Here is a 13632-nt window from a genome sequence, read left to right on the forward strand (position 1 = left end):
GATGAAAAAATAAACCAATTAAAAATTTATAATTAATATAATTAATTTAATTAAAATGTATTAATTTTAAATATTAATTTAATTAATATAATTAAAAATTATATAATTAGTTTCTGATTGAAAACCTGATGCGGCCCAGCCTCACCCAGACTCCTAGTTTAAAGTGATATTTTGTCTAGGTTTGTGTTTTATTTTATGGTTTAAAAAATTGCGTAATAAACTGCCAGTACATTTTCTATTATTTTACAGACATATATCTCAAAATATTACTTCTCATACATTATATTATTTACAACTAGTCACTTTTTTAAACTGTAAAACAAAATTTTCAACATCAAAAGTCGACAGTGCAGAGATCAAGGTCCCTGTCACGATTACCGGCGATCGCTGGATCTCACACACAAAAACTTATGGACTACAAATCCGCCATTCATGGACTACATTTTTATACATGCACTCCGCTCATACACACACAGTCATTATGACTGATTAAACTCACACCACTTGAGGATTGTCAAAGACTGATTACAAACACTACTTAAGCAGCACACACACTAATTTCCATCACCGAGTCTTGTTTACTATTAGTGACAATTCAACGCATTTCTTTAGTCTTGTTCTTCCGTGTGTTTACCTTAGCCCTTCTCCTAGTTATCCCTGTCTGCTGCCTCCTCTCCGGCCTCTCGCCTGTTATAGTGACTACGACTCTGAATTTGCCTTTATACATCTGTTTGCACCTGTGTTTACCATTGCTTGCCTGACTACCGAATAAACCTGCAAGTGGATCCTAACTCAGTTGTCTGTGTCACACCCCGTGTTACAGTCCCATAATGGAATTAACAACTGTAAATAAACGCAAAACACCTGTGAATCACAACTGTTAATTAACAGATATTTTTGACAGTGCAGTCTCAGACATTATATATGTATACGTTATATGCACACAAATCAATAATTTCACCACACATATGAAACTCTTCTCCCAGTGCAATAGGACAATGAGACAGAGCTGACAGCTGTGCTGAGCCTCTTCACACAAGGACACTGAAAAACAAAGCCAGCGATGCTTTAGATGTGATTACAGCTTTAGTTGTCAGTAAAAACGGATTCCACCGAGCCACTTCCAACTTTCCCCGGCAAACAGAGACAACACGCAGTAACCCAGAGGCTTGTTTCAAATCCATCACTCTAATTGTGTTTCATGAATCCTGAAGCTCAAGGTCCCAATGCGTTTACCTATGGCAGAAACAAAAACGCCGATGTATTTTATTCACCAGCAAAACACCACCTTCAATAGAGCTGGAGCCATTAAAACGAATCAGTGTGATAATAATAGCATATAATAATCAGTTCAAAGGAAAGAAGAGGCAGTTTTTTGTCCTCCAGACAGTGTAATCGCTGCTAGACGAAGGAAAAGTTTAAATGGAAAAACAGTTTAAAACACTGTGCTCATTGTACAGGATGACTGATGGCTTTGTTCAGTGATGGCTTTAGCTTTAATGGCGCGGTATAAAAAAAATGAAGCCTGGATCTTTTGCTGAAATCCCCTGATAGATTGTCTTGGTGCTTCAGTGAAAAGATCGCTACACGTTCTTCTAAAGATGTTGTATTGTTGTATTGTGAATCCGTATAGACGCAATGCAGGTTTTTCAAGTGGTGTGGTGCAAACTATTCAGGCCAACAAACTCATAACTTTCAAGTAGGCATTGCTGCAGTCCAAGCAATACAACTGATATATATAAATAAATGACTTTTATAAAGGCCTTTTTTACAGCAAGGACGAGAACTATAATCATAAAAAATTGAGTTGAGACAGAATTATAAGGCAGCTGCTTCTGTCTTATTTAGTGCCATGTTCAACTGTCGATAGATATCAGGCAGGCTGTTACAGTTGAAACCAGAAGTTTATTCATTCATTCATTCATTTTCTTGTCGGCTTAGTCACTTTATTAATCTGTGGTCGCCACAGCGGAATGAACCGCCAACTTATCCAGCAAGTTTGTACACAGCGGATGCCCTTCCAGCCGCAACCCATCTCTGGGAAACATCCACACATACACACACACACACACACACACTACGGATAATTTAGTCTACCCAATTCACCTGTACCGCATGTCTTTGGACTGTGGGGGAAACTGGAGTACCTGGAGGAAACCCACGCAAACGCAGGGAGAACATGCAAACTCGGCAAAGAAATGCCAACTGAGCCGAGGATCGAACCAGCGACCTTCTTGCTGTGAGGCGAACGTGCTACCCACTGCGCCACCGCGTTGCCAACCAGAACTAAAAACATTCATACTAAATGTTTTTTTTGTTTGTTTTTTTTCTGGGTCTGTTAGGATTACCTAAATCATTTACATTTGCTGAATGCCAGAATAATGAGAGATTTTTTTTTTTAGAATTTTTCATTAATTTCTAGAGAGTCAAAAGTTTACATACATTTCCTTGGTATTTTTTAGCTTTGCTTCTAAACTAATCAAATGTTCTGGGTATCCTTCCACAAGCGTCTCACAATAGTTTGCAGGAATTTTGGTCCATTCCTCCAGACAGAATTGGTGTAACAAGCTTGCTCGCATAAGCTTTTTCAACTCTGCCCACAAATTTTCTATAGGATTGAGATCAGGGCTTTGTGATGGCCACTCCAAAACATTTACTCTGTTGTCCTAAAAGCACATTTTAACTAATTTGGCAGTTTGCTTAGGGTGATGGTGTGTTCGGAAGACCCATTTGTGGCCAAGTTTTAATTTCCTGGCTGATGTCTTGAGATGTTGCTTCAGTAATTGTACATAATGTTCTTTCTTCATGATGTCATCTATGCTGTGAAATGGACCAGTCCCTCCTGCAGCAAAACAGCCCCACAGCATGATGCTGCCGCCCCCATACTTCACAGTTGGGATGGTGTTCCTAGGCTTGTAAGCTTTCCCCATTGTCCTCCAAATGTAACACTGGTCATTATGGCCAAACTTAGTTCCATCAGACCACAGGACATGTCTCCAAACATTATTCTTTTTCCCAGTGTAATTTAGATAATTGTAATCTGACTTTTTTGTTGGTTCTGGCTTGTTGAATTTCCCATGTTGTCATACATGAAAGCAGTGTGGTTGCGGTTTTCCTTAAATACTATTCTACAGTTGTGCCTCCATTTACCTCAAATGTTGTCAATTAGCCAATCAGAAACTTCCAAAACCTTCACACCATCATCTGAGCCTTTTCAGAGGCATAATAATCTTTTTTTATGTAAACTTGACTTTCAAGAAAAGTTATAACAATTTCTCAAATAATCTCTCTCTCATTATTCTGCTATTACCAAAAACAAATTTGAAAATCCTAACTTACCTAAAAGAGAAAAAGTTTAGACACATTAACATCTGACTTTTTAAATGGTTATGTGCCTTTGAATACAGTGTATGTCAACTTCTGGCTTTAACTGTATGTATTACTACACGGCTGTCTAGAATACTTGATTCTGACTGGTCAGTTGCCATACTCAAGTACATTATGAACAGCAGCCTCACTAATCATTTTCTTTGTTCTCTATTTTCACCTGGGGATGCCCATCCTTAGGCCTCTACACATTATGTAGCGCCACTGATGAGATCCAAGATTTGTGAAGAGATGATTCCCACCATCAAGGACTTCGAGGACAACACACACACCTAATACACAAACACACTTCATTAAACCTGACAGTAATAAGGAGACTGAATTTAATCTGACCTTGTACTGGAAGAGGAAGAGTCCGCAGAAGAGGCTGTACAGGTCGGCTGTGAGCAGAGACAGATTGACCGCTGTTGCGCTGGTTCTCTTGATCACCACTGGCATGAAGCTGTACAGGCCAAACATACACGCACTGAAGCCGATGTACAGAAGCCCTGACAGGACACAAAGACATACAGCAATAAAGTCTCAATAATACATACTGAATTATTCATTATAAGATTATAGATCTAAAAATAGGTAAAATTATGGGTAAAAAAATTACTGTTTTTCAGAGTTATAGTATTACAAGTAGTACTACTATTATTATTATTATTATTATCCAGTTTTATAAATAATTGTATATACATTTCTTTAAATTATGAAGTAATTGAAAACAAGAAATATTAAAGTATTATGAATAAATCCTGTTTCAATATAAAAGTAATAATTATTATTGTTTAAAAAGCACTGTTATGTGTAGTTATTATTATTAATAATCATATTAATATGATGATTATTATTATTATTATTTGATAATAATGATAATAGAATAATACATCCAATGGATTAAAAAACAAAACCTCTTTAATTTTCTAAAAAATGTCTAAAAACAACCTTGGGTGTTTTTTTCTGTTGAGTTTTATAGTTTATATATATATATATATATATATATATATATATATATATATATATATATATATATATATATATATATATATATATATATATATATATATATCGTAACGTAAGAAGAAATTTAATACATATGATTATTTTGTGTTATTTTATATTATTGTAATCATCACCAATGATCTAGCTCCTGCAGATAGCTGGAGAACACTCCCTGTCATTCAACCTAACTGCATATCCTATCATGCACTGCACCCACACACCGGTTCCAGATCGCTGCAGCTGAAAAGGCCACCTTTTCATAAAAAAATAAAAAAAATTTAAAATTCTGTGCTTTATGCATTAGCCACGAGGTGACGCAAGGAACAACTGCTTTTTCATTGACTTAGTTGTCATGCGTGTTTCGATGCATGGACAGTATTTGTGTGGGAGCACTCGATTTGGCTCCCTCGATGCCTCGAGCGGCTGGGTATTTTTATTTATTTTGGAGATAATGTATACGCATTTGTATTCACATGTGAATACAACAGAAAGACATAAAATGTTACAAATTACGTGGCCACTTTTGAGGGCTTAACACAATTTCATAGACCAAAATAAAATAGCCTAAGCAATATTGAAATCATTTAAAGATATACAAATATCGGATATAATAAACATCAAATAAACCAATATAAAACAAACAAAAGCTATTTACCTTATTCTTTACCGACGAGCAAGCGCAGCCATTTGAATCTTTTTGGCTCAAAACTTCCGGTCTCATTCACTTCCATTAATTTTTAGACGTTAAAAACTGCTCGTTACGCTGCTTGATGTTGCAAACTGATATTTTCTTTTTATATTATTCTACTTGGTATGTATAGTTGCAAAAATTAGTTTGTAGAGCAAGTAGTTTGACTGTTTTCTGCCATGTATTATCCATAGTCATTTTTCCCATAGGCGACTGAATCGGAAGTTCTAAAACAATCGAGAAAACAGGCACACTTCTGCATTTTAGAATAAGGTCAATAACGATTTGGGAATATACAGTGTAATATAAATTAATAAAACCGCTTTAAGCCAAAGAAGATGAAAATTTTTTTTTAGATATAAATAAATAATATTTCAAAGATCCTCCATTGTTTATTGTTTTCAGAAAATATTTAAATGCTGTGTTTTGATGTGTGTAAGATACAGGCCGAAAGAGTGCTCGCTTCACAGATCTGTTGATGTCGCGAGTGGCTGGTTTTCTTCATTTATTCATTTAGGAGATATAACAAAATATGAATACAACAGAAAGACATAAAACTTTACAAATTACATGCCCACTTCTGTATGCTCAACAAAATAGTGTCATTTCTGACATAATTGTATATATAGTGACAAAAATAATCAGATATGTACTGTATGTGAAGTCAATTAAATTAATTACAATTTAATATAAGTAGCAATTTACGATGTATTCTATCAGTTAAACTGTTCAGTAACATGTCTATAAAATAGTATTAACATATGCAGCATTTTATTTAATAATATATTGTTAAATGTTTAGATTAACATGACTAAAAAATAATAAATGCTTTGCTAGAAGATTTCATTGTTAGTTTAGATTAATGTAGTGCAAACATATATATTATGCTACATTATATTATACTAAACACAATATATATGGAAATGATGACATATTATATTATATTCTAATACACTTACAAACTGTTATATCTTCAATTAGTAATACGAGACAAGTGTGATACAATACTATTAATTAAATTATTAATTATTAATTAAAATATTATAAACAATCTGCCCATCTTAAATATTAATAAGACAGGTTTTCAAATCACATTAAGTAACTTTCTCTGTGCATAATAAAACATCAAATTAATATTTCACATTCTTTTCTTTTTTAATTGTTAGCAACCATTTAATATAATTCGCATCAAGCTCTTGATCTGTTTATTTATGATAATACTGATACTAATACTGTACTTCATCTCTTATTTACAATGCATACCCATTCATGGCTATGTTATTCACATAATACACAATGCATCAAACACAAATAATAACTATGCCAAATTATGAACACCTCTATATAAGGCATAATGTGTACATGCTTCACAGAAAGTATAAACAGCTATTATTATATTATTGTTGTTCACCATTATATAGCAGGTTTAAGGAAGCACAACAAGGAAGCACAATATTAGTTTCTATTATTATTATTTTTTTAAAGTCAGCAGCTGTGATATTCTGCCCCTAGTTCATCCAGCACAATCATAATGAAATTGGATGGCACAAAAAAAAATGTAATTATTCACTCGTGTTTTTCTCGGGCCATTCATTTCCGAATGCATTCGTAAAGGACGCAAGTTTTATTCCGGCAGATGGAGAGGCAAGCAGAAATGGAGACAGATAATGATCATTTGTTTTGAAGCGAAAAAAAGCAGACAATGCTAACAAAATCTGCCTTCTGTCTGGCAGACCATCAAGCCCCCAATTTAAAATTCATAGATGAACTGCTTTTTTTTAAACATTCTTCATGTCTCAGGTTGGGAAGTAATGGAAAGATGGAGGAAAAATTACGATACACTGATTGACTAGCTACAATATAAATACTGATTATTTGATTATGGGTCTAAAAATAAATAAATAAGTAAATAAAAATGATAAATAAAAATGAAATAAACGGGCAGCATGGTGGCGCAGTGGGTAGCACAATCGCCTCACTGCAAGAAGGTCGCTGGTTTGAGCCCCGGCTGGGTCAGTTGGCATTTCTGTGTGGAATTTGCATGTTGTTCGTGTGGGTTTCCTCCGGGATCTCTGGTTTTCCTCACAAGTCTAAAAACATGTGGTATAGGTAAAGTGGGTAAGATAAATAGTCTGTAGTGTATGTGTGTGAATACACTACATGTGTATGGATATTTCCCAGAGATTGTTTGCAGCTGGAAGGGCATCCCCTGCGTAAAACATATGCTGGATAAGTTGGCGGTTAATTCTGCTGTGGAGACCCCAGATTAATAAAGGGACTAAGCCAAAAAGAAAATAAATGAATAAATATAAAATTAAAATTAAATTAAAAAATAAATAAAATTAAATAAGACGACGCGGACCTAGCCGGGACTCGATCAGCGACCTTCTTGCTGTGAGGCGACAGTGCAAACCACTGAGCCACCGTGTGACCTATTATTACTATTATTATTATTATTATAATTATTATTATTATTATTATTATTATTATTGGTAGTGGAGGTTTAAGTAGTAATACTATTTAAATTAGGAAAATATTTAGTGAAACAGTTCATTTCATTATAAGATTACAAGTCTAAAAATGTAAAGGTAAATACAAAATATCATAAAATTATTGTTACTCTTTTTAAGTAATACAACTAATAAGTATAACTACTATTGGTACCATTATTGTAGCTCTGTTTTTGTTGCTTTTAATTATTAAGTAGTTCTAAAATAAAAATATAAAATTTAATAAAAATAATAAAATGATAACTTATGTTTGAATTTATATCTAATTTAATATAATGTCATGTTTCAGTACAATATAATTAAAAATTTACATTTGTTATTGTTGTTATTGTTTAATTACATAAATGAAGAACATATTTTAGTTTATTGAATTATGATTTAGATTATAGATCTAAAATGCATAAGATTATGTGACATAAGATTGTTGCTTTTAGGAGTAATGGTTTTATTATTATCATGTTTTTTATAAATGTATTCTATTTCTATAAATTATGAAGTTAATATAAACAAGAAATTTTAAATTATCATGTTTCATGAGTAAATCACATTTCAAAACAATAATAAAAACGTACAATTATTATTTTTTGTGGTAGTAGTACAACCCAAAATCAGAAAAAGTTGGCACAGTATGGAAAACACAAATAAAAAAGAAAGTAGGGATATCCAAATTTACTTTGACTTGTTTTTTTGTTTTTAGTTTTTTGCAGACAATAAGAGCCCAAAATATTTTATATTTTGTCTGGTCAACTTCATTTCATGTGTAAATACTGTATACATCCTTTCCTGTTATTCAAACCAGCAACACATTTCAAAAAAAGTTGTGACAGGAGCAATAAGGGCTAGTAATCAGGTAAACTGGTTAAATAATGATGTAATTTGAAACAGGTAATGTCAACAGGTGATTGTAATTATGATTTGGTACAAAAGCAGCATCCAAGAAAGGTCTAGTCCTTTAGGTGCAAAGATGAGCAGAGGATCGATAGTTTTCCAAGAAAGAAAATTCTTGAAATGTTTAAAACAATGTTCTTTAAAGAAAGATAGAAAGACATTTGGATATTTCACCTTCAACAGTGCATAACATCATTAAAAGATTAAAAGAATCTGGAGGAATTTCAGTAAAGGAAAAGGGCGCAAGCCTAAGCTAAACAACCCTGATCGCCGATCGCTCAGGCGGCACTGTATTAAGAAAGCTCATTCCTCTATAAGCCATATCACCACATGGGCTCATGACTACTTTGGCAAACCTTTTTCAAGTACCACAATATGCAGATATATCCACAAATGTCAGTTAAAACAGAACTGTGCCAAGTGGAAGCCCTATGTTAACAGTGTCCAGAAGCGCTTTCGACTTCTTTGGGCTCGGAGACATCTGGGATGGACATCACACAGTGGAAATGTGTATTGTGGTCAGATAAATCAGTGTTTCAGATATTTTTTCCTAGAAATGGATACCCTGTGCTCCAATACAAAGAAGAAAATGATCATCCAGAGTGTTACAGCAACAAGTCCAAAAGTTTTCTGCTTCAAGAACAAAAATTGAAATATGTGTTTATTAAATACAAGTCTAAGTAAATTTAGTAAAAAAAAAAAAAAAAACTTCTTTTTTTTATTAGCGTTTTCCATACTGTCCTAACTTTTTCTGATTTGGGTTTATAGTAGCAGTAGCAGTAGTAGTAGTACAGTAGTATTAGTATTAGTATTTTACTTAATTGATCATAATAATTGCATTTTTATTATATTATTAGTACCATGGTATTTACATGTTACTCCAAGGTTAATACAATTTTACTTTGTAACTTTGGTAAAAAAAACAACAACAACAACATGGTAATACTAAAGCCCCACAAAACACTAAATGACAGCACATTTAATACTTTTTGCTTGACTTTTGTGAAACTGCAGCCATCAAAAATAAATTACAGGATGAACTCTGAAAGGTACCCTTGAGGTAAAAACAAATAACCAGTTTGTACCCAGCATAGACTAATCAATGTGCGGATTAAATCACAATATATTTCAGAGCACAATGCGGTTGATTGTTCTCAGGCTATGAGTGTCTGAAACTGAGCAGAAGGCTTTATAACTTAATCAGATGCTTTGCTAACACTGTCAGTGAATTATCAGCTGTCACCTGCTATTCAGATCTATCTGCAGGACAGGATTTAATGTTAAAAGAAAAAACCTAGGGGGAAAAAAAACTACTGGTCGGAGGTGATGACATTTTTAAGAAACAATTCTATCTAATTAGGCCACAAATTGTATTTGGACACTTTTGAACACTTATATAACACTTACATTTAATTAATGCATTATATAATGAGGTATCAAGTGACATCGCTGATTCATAATTTACAAAAACAAATATATATATATATATATATATATATATATATATATATATATATATATATATATATATATATATATATATATATATATATATATATATATATATATATGAGGTGTTTTGCTTGAAAAATTTGCTTGAATACTGTTTTTCATGCTCTAAAAATAGTACACCTTCCTGAATTGTGTCAGATCTCAAAACATTTGCTGAATCAGTGTTTTAACAATAGAATAATGTCAGTAATCAATTTGTCAATAAGCTGACCAAAAACAAACAGACTAGCTGGTGATTCCCTGGGGGTAGCGACCTGGGGTTCATCCGCAAAGCAACACTAACTTCGGATTTCTCAGTTGATTTAGATTAAACCTGCTAACTCCAGCTATTTTGGTTCAAAAATCGATGTTGCGGGTGAGTTTAATCAACATAATCACGATATATGGACACATCATTTTTTCTCTAAAAGTACATCATATCAAAAGATGACACCTAGGTTTTACTCTAATTAGGTTCCAATAAACCCAAATAGCAAAGATAAAATAAAAAATGCATGAAAAAACAGCTTTGGCCTTAAGAGGTTAAAGGGGCTCAAAGGACTCAGCTTTATGTCAGCTATACGCCACCAAGTTCAGAGAGAGTTTTAAAAGTGTTTCTAATATAATATATGCCACAAATAAATTGCAAATTTCGCATACTCTTTCAAGGACAGTAGCAACATAACTAATGCATTATAATCACAATGTCCTCGTTATTTTCCAAGGGCATCGTTGATTTTGGCGGCAGATATTCCTTCTTCTGCCATAAAGTGCGTTACTTGCAACAGTCCCCGACAGTTAATGACGTTGCCCCCTCAAGCGCTTCTAGACTTGCTAATATCCCTGTGACAAGCCAGAAACCTCCTGGGATACAACCCAAATGCTGCCTCTGGCATGGCCTCTCAACACTTCATCAAGCTGCTCCAGGAGCATCAATCTGCATTAAACCTAAGTGACTTCCTAGGTCGTAAAACACGCTGATTCTGAGGACGCTGGTTTTTGCCAAGTCATATCTTAATTGGATTACAAAGCAAATGATATTTTTAATTATTCCTAATCAGATGCATTTAACAGAAATCAAAGTAACGCATTGCCTTGAGTGGCTTATTACAGAGTACAAATGGATTAAAACTACAGATATTGATTTTGTTGGCTCACATTGCTAGTTTTGTGGTGAACAAGTCATCTGTGCATGTTATTATAATAAAGAAAAAGTTTGTCCTTGTAATATTAAATTGAAATCTGAAAATGCACTTCCTGTTTTCTGTTGTCAGATTTTGTCTGTATGAGGTATTGGGCATGGCTAACATACTTAACCACGTCCCTCCAACTGTCAGGGCGTACTCACACTATGTTTTCCAAACCATGCCCAGGCTCGTTTCCTGGATCGTTTGAGAAGCGTGAGTGTGCTGAATCAGGCTCACGCATGGTTCACTTGGCCAGCCCTGGCCTCGTTGGGAGAGGTGTGCCTGAGCGTGGTTGACTTTGGTTTTGGCACGGTACACTTGTGTGAGATTTTTAAGGGACTGATTCATTTGGATTTATTAATCATTCTTACCGTTCAATGAACGAAAACTGTTGTAGTTTATTAAAGACGCAAACTCCTCACTACACCACAGCTGCGCCTCAGCAAACCTCCTAATACCTGCAGCACAAGGACTTTATGGAGTGTCAATAATGGTGGATCTGTTCAGCAGAATATTTGACTGTTTCACCGCATCCCAAACGACAAAAACAATATTTAATATAACAATACAATACGACTAATATTATATTATTCTTAAAGTAAACATTTAATCAAGTTAAAAATCACATGTACACAAGTATTCACAGCCTTTGCCATGAAGCTCTAAATTGAGCTCAGCTACACTCTGTTTCCACTGATCATTCTTGAGATGTTTCAGCAGCTTAATTGAAGTTCTGTGGTAAATTCAGTTGCTTGGACATGATTTGAAAAGGCAAACACCAGTCTATAGAAGGTCACGGGGTTGACAATGCATGTCAAAGCACAAACCAAACATAAAGACAAAGGAATTATATGTAGACCTGCGCGACAGGATTGTTTCGAGACACAAGGCTGGGAAAGGTTACAGAAAAATTTCCGCTGCTCTAAAAGTTCCAATGAGCTCAGTGGCCTCCATCATCCGTAAGTGGAAGATGTTTGGTACCACCAGGACTCTTCCCAGAGCTGGCCGGCCATTTAAGCAGATCGGTGGAGAAGGGTCTTAGTCAGTGAGGTGATTAATAACCCGATGGTCACACTGTCTGAGCTCCTGCGTTCTTCAGTGGAGAGAGGAGAACCTTACAGAAGGAAAACCATCTGTGCAGCAATCCACCAATCAGGCCTGTATGGTTGAGTGGCCAGACGGAAGCCACTCCCCGCCTGGAATTTGTCAAAAGGCATCTGTAGAACTCTCAGACCATAGGAAACTAAATTCTCTGGTCTGATGAGACTAAAACTAAACTCTTTGGAGTGAATGCCAGGCGTTACGTTTGGAGAAAAACAGGCACTGTTTATCACCAGGCTAATACCATTACTACAGTGAAGCATGGTGGTGGCAGCATCATGCTGTGGGGATGTTCTTCACCAGCAGGAACTGGAAGACTAGTCAGGATAGAGGGAAAGATGAATGCAGTCATGTACGGAGACATCCTGAATGAAAACCTGCTTCAGAGTGCTCTTGACCTCAGACTGGGGCGAAAGTTCATCTTTCAGCAGGACAATGACCCAAAGCACACCGCCAAAATATCAATGCAGTGGCTTCACAACAACTCGTGAATGTCCTTGAGTGGCCCAGCCAGAGCCCAGACCTAAATCCTATTGAGCATCTCTAGAGAGATCTGAAAATGGCTGTACACCGTCGCTTCCCATCCAACCTAATAGAGCTTAAGAGGTACTGCAAAGAGTACTAGGCAAAATTCCCAAAGACAGGTGTGCCAAGCTTGTGGCGTCATATTCAAAAAGACTTGAGGCTGTAATGGCTGCCAAAGTTGCAACAACAAAGTATTGAGCAAAGGCTGTGAAAACTATGTACATGTGATTTTTCAGGTTTTTTATTTGTAATAAATTTGCAACAATCTGAGATTAAAACAAATACATCTATTCATAAACAAATATTTAACATAACTGATGTATTCAACTGATAGCTCTTTAAAACTTTACAATGCATGGGTATTTTATACATTTTGTAACATCCAAATAACAGCTTTTTTTTTTTTTTTTTGGTCATTTTGCAAAGTCTATAAAAATCTGAGTAAAAAGTGGCCGGTTAAACTCTTTTATTTAAATTTGTTATAAGCATTTTATTTATCAATAAATCTTGGTTTTGAACAGATATACTACTAATAAAACTATTTAGGACATCTTTAATTTAGCTTATATTTTTGTGATTTGGTTTAAAATATCAACATATTAAAATTAGTTTAGATACTCTACCAAAATTCACTTTACAAATAGGATTAGTGACAATAAAACTGCTTTGGTCTCAGTGCTGCACTGTGAAAAGAGACTTGCGCCAACAGGGAGAGGCTGATTGAATTCAACTCGGGTTTCAGATCAAGCCATCAAACCAAGTGTGAAAACCATCAGAATCAGAAGCTTACCGATCTGCCAGTCCCACTGCACCTTCAGCAGCTCCTTGTGCTCCATAATGGCCCTGAAAAACAGAAACACGGGTGAGA

General features: G+C 34.8%; 1 protein-coding gene across 1 annotated transcript in view; it reads right to left on the minus strand.

Moving 5' to 3' along the window:
* slc35f1 (solute carrier family 35 member F1) overlaps positions 1-13632 on the minus strand; it is a 207041-nt gene that overhangs the window by 29951 nt on the left and 163458 nt on the right. The window contains exons 6-7 of the mRNA XM_087298906.1: positions 13555-13607; positions 3721-3875 (exon numbers count right to left, since the gene is read on the minus strand). Of these exons, the coding sequence (XP_087155032.1) occupies positions 3721-3875; positions 13555-13607 (208 nt within the window). The remainder of the gene's footprint in view (positions 1-3720; positions 3876-13554; positions 13608-13632) is intronic.

The sequence above is a fragment of the Danio rerio genome, chromosome 20 (genome assembly GCF_052040795.2).
Source record: "Danio rerio strain M-AB ecotype USA chromosome 20, GRCz13ab, whole genome shotgun sequence".
NCBI classification, from domain to species: domain Eukaryota; kingdom Metazoa; phylum Chordata; class Actinopteri; order Cypriniformes; family Danionidae; genus Danio; species Danio rerio.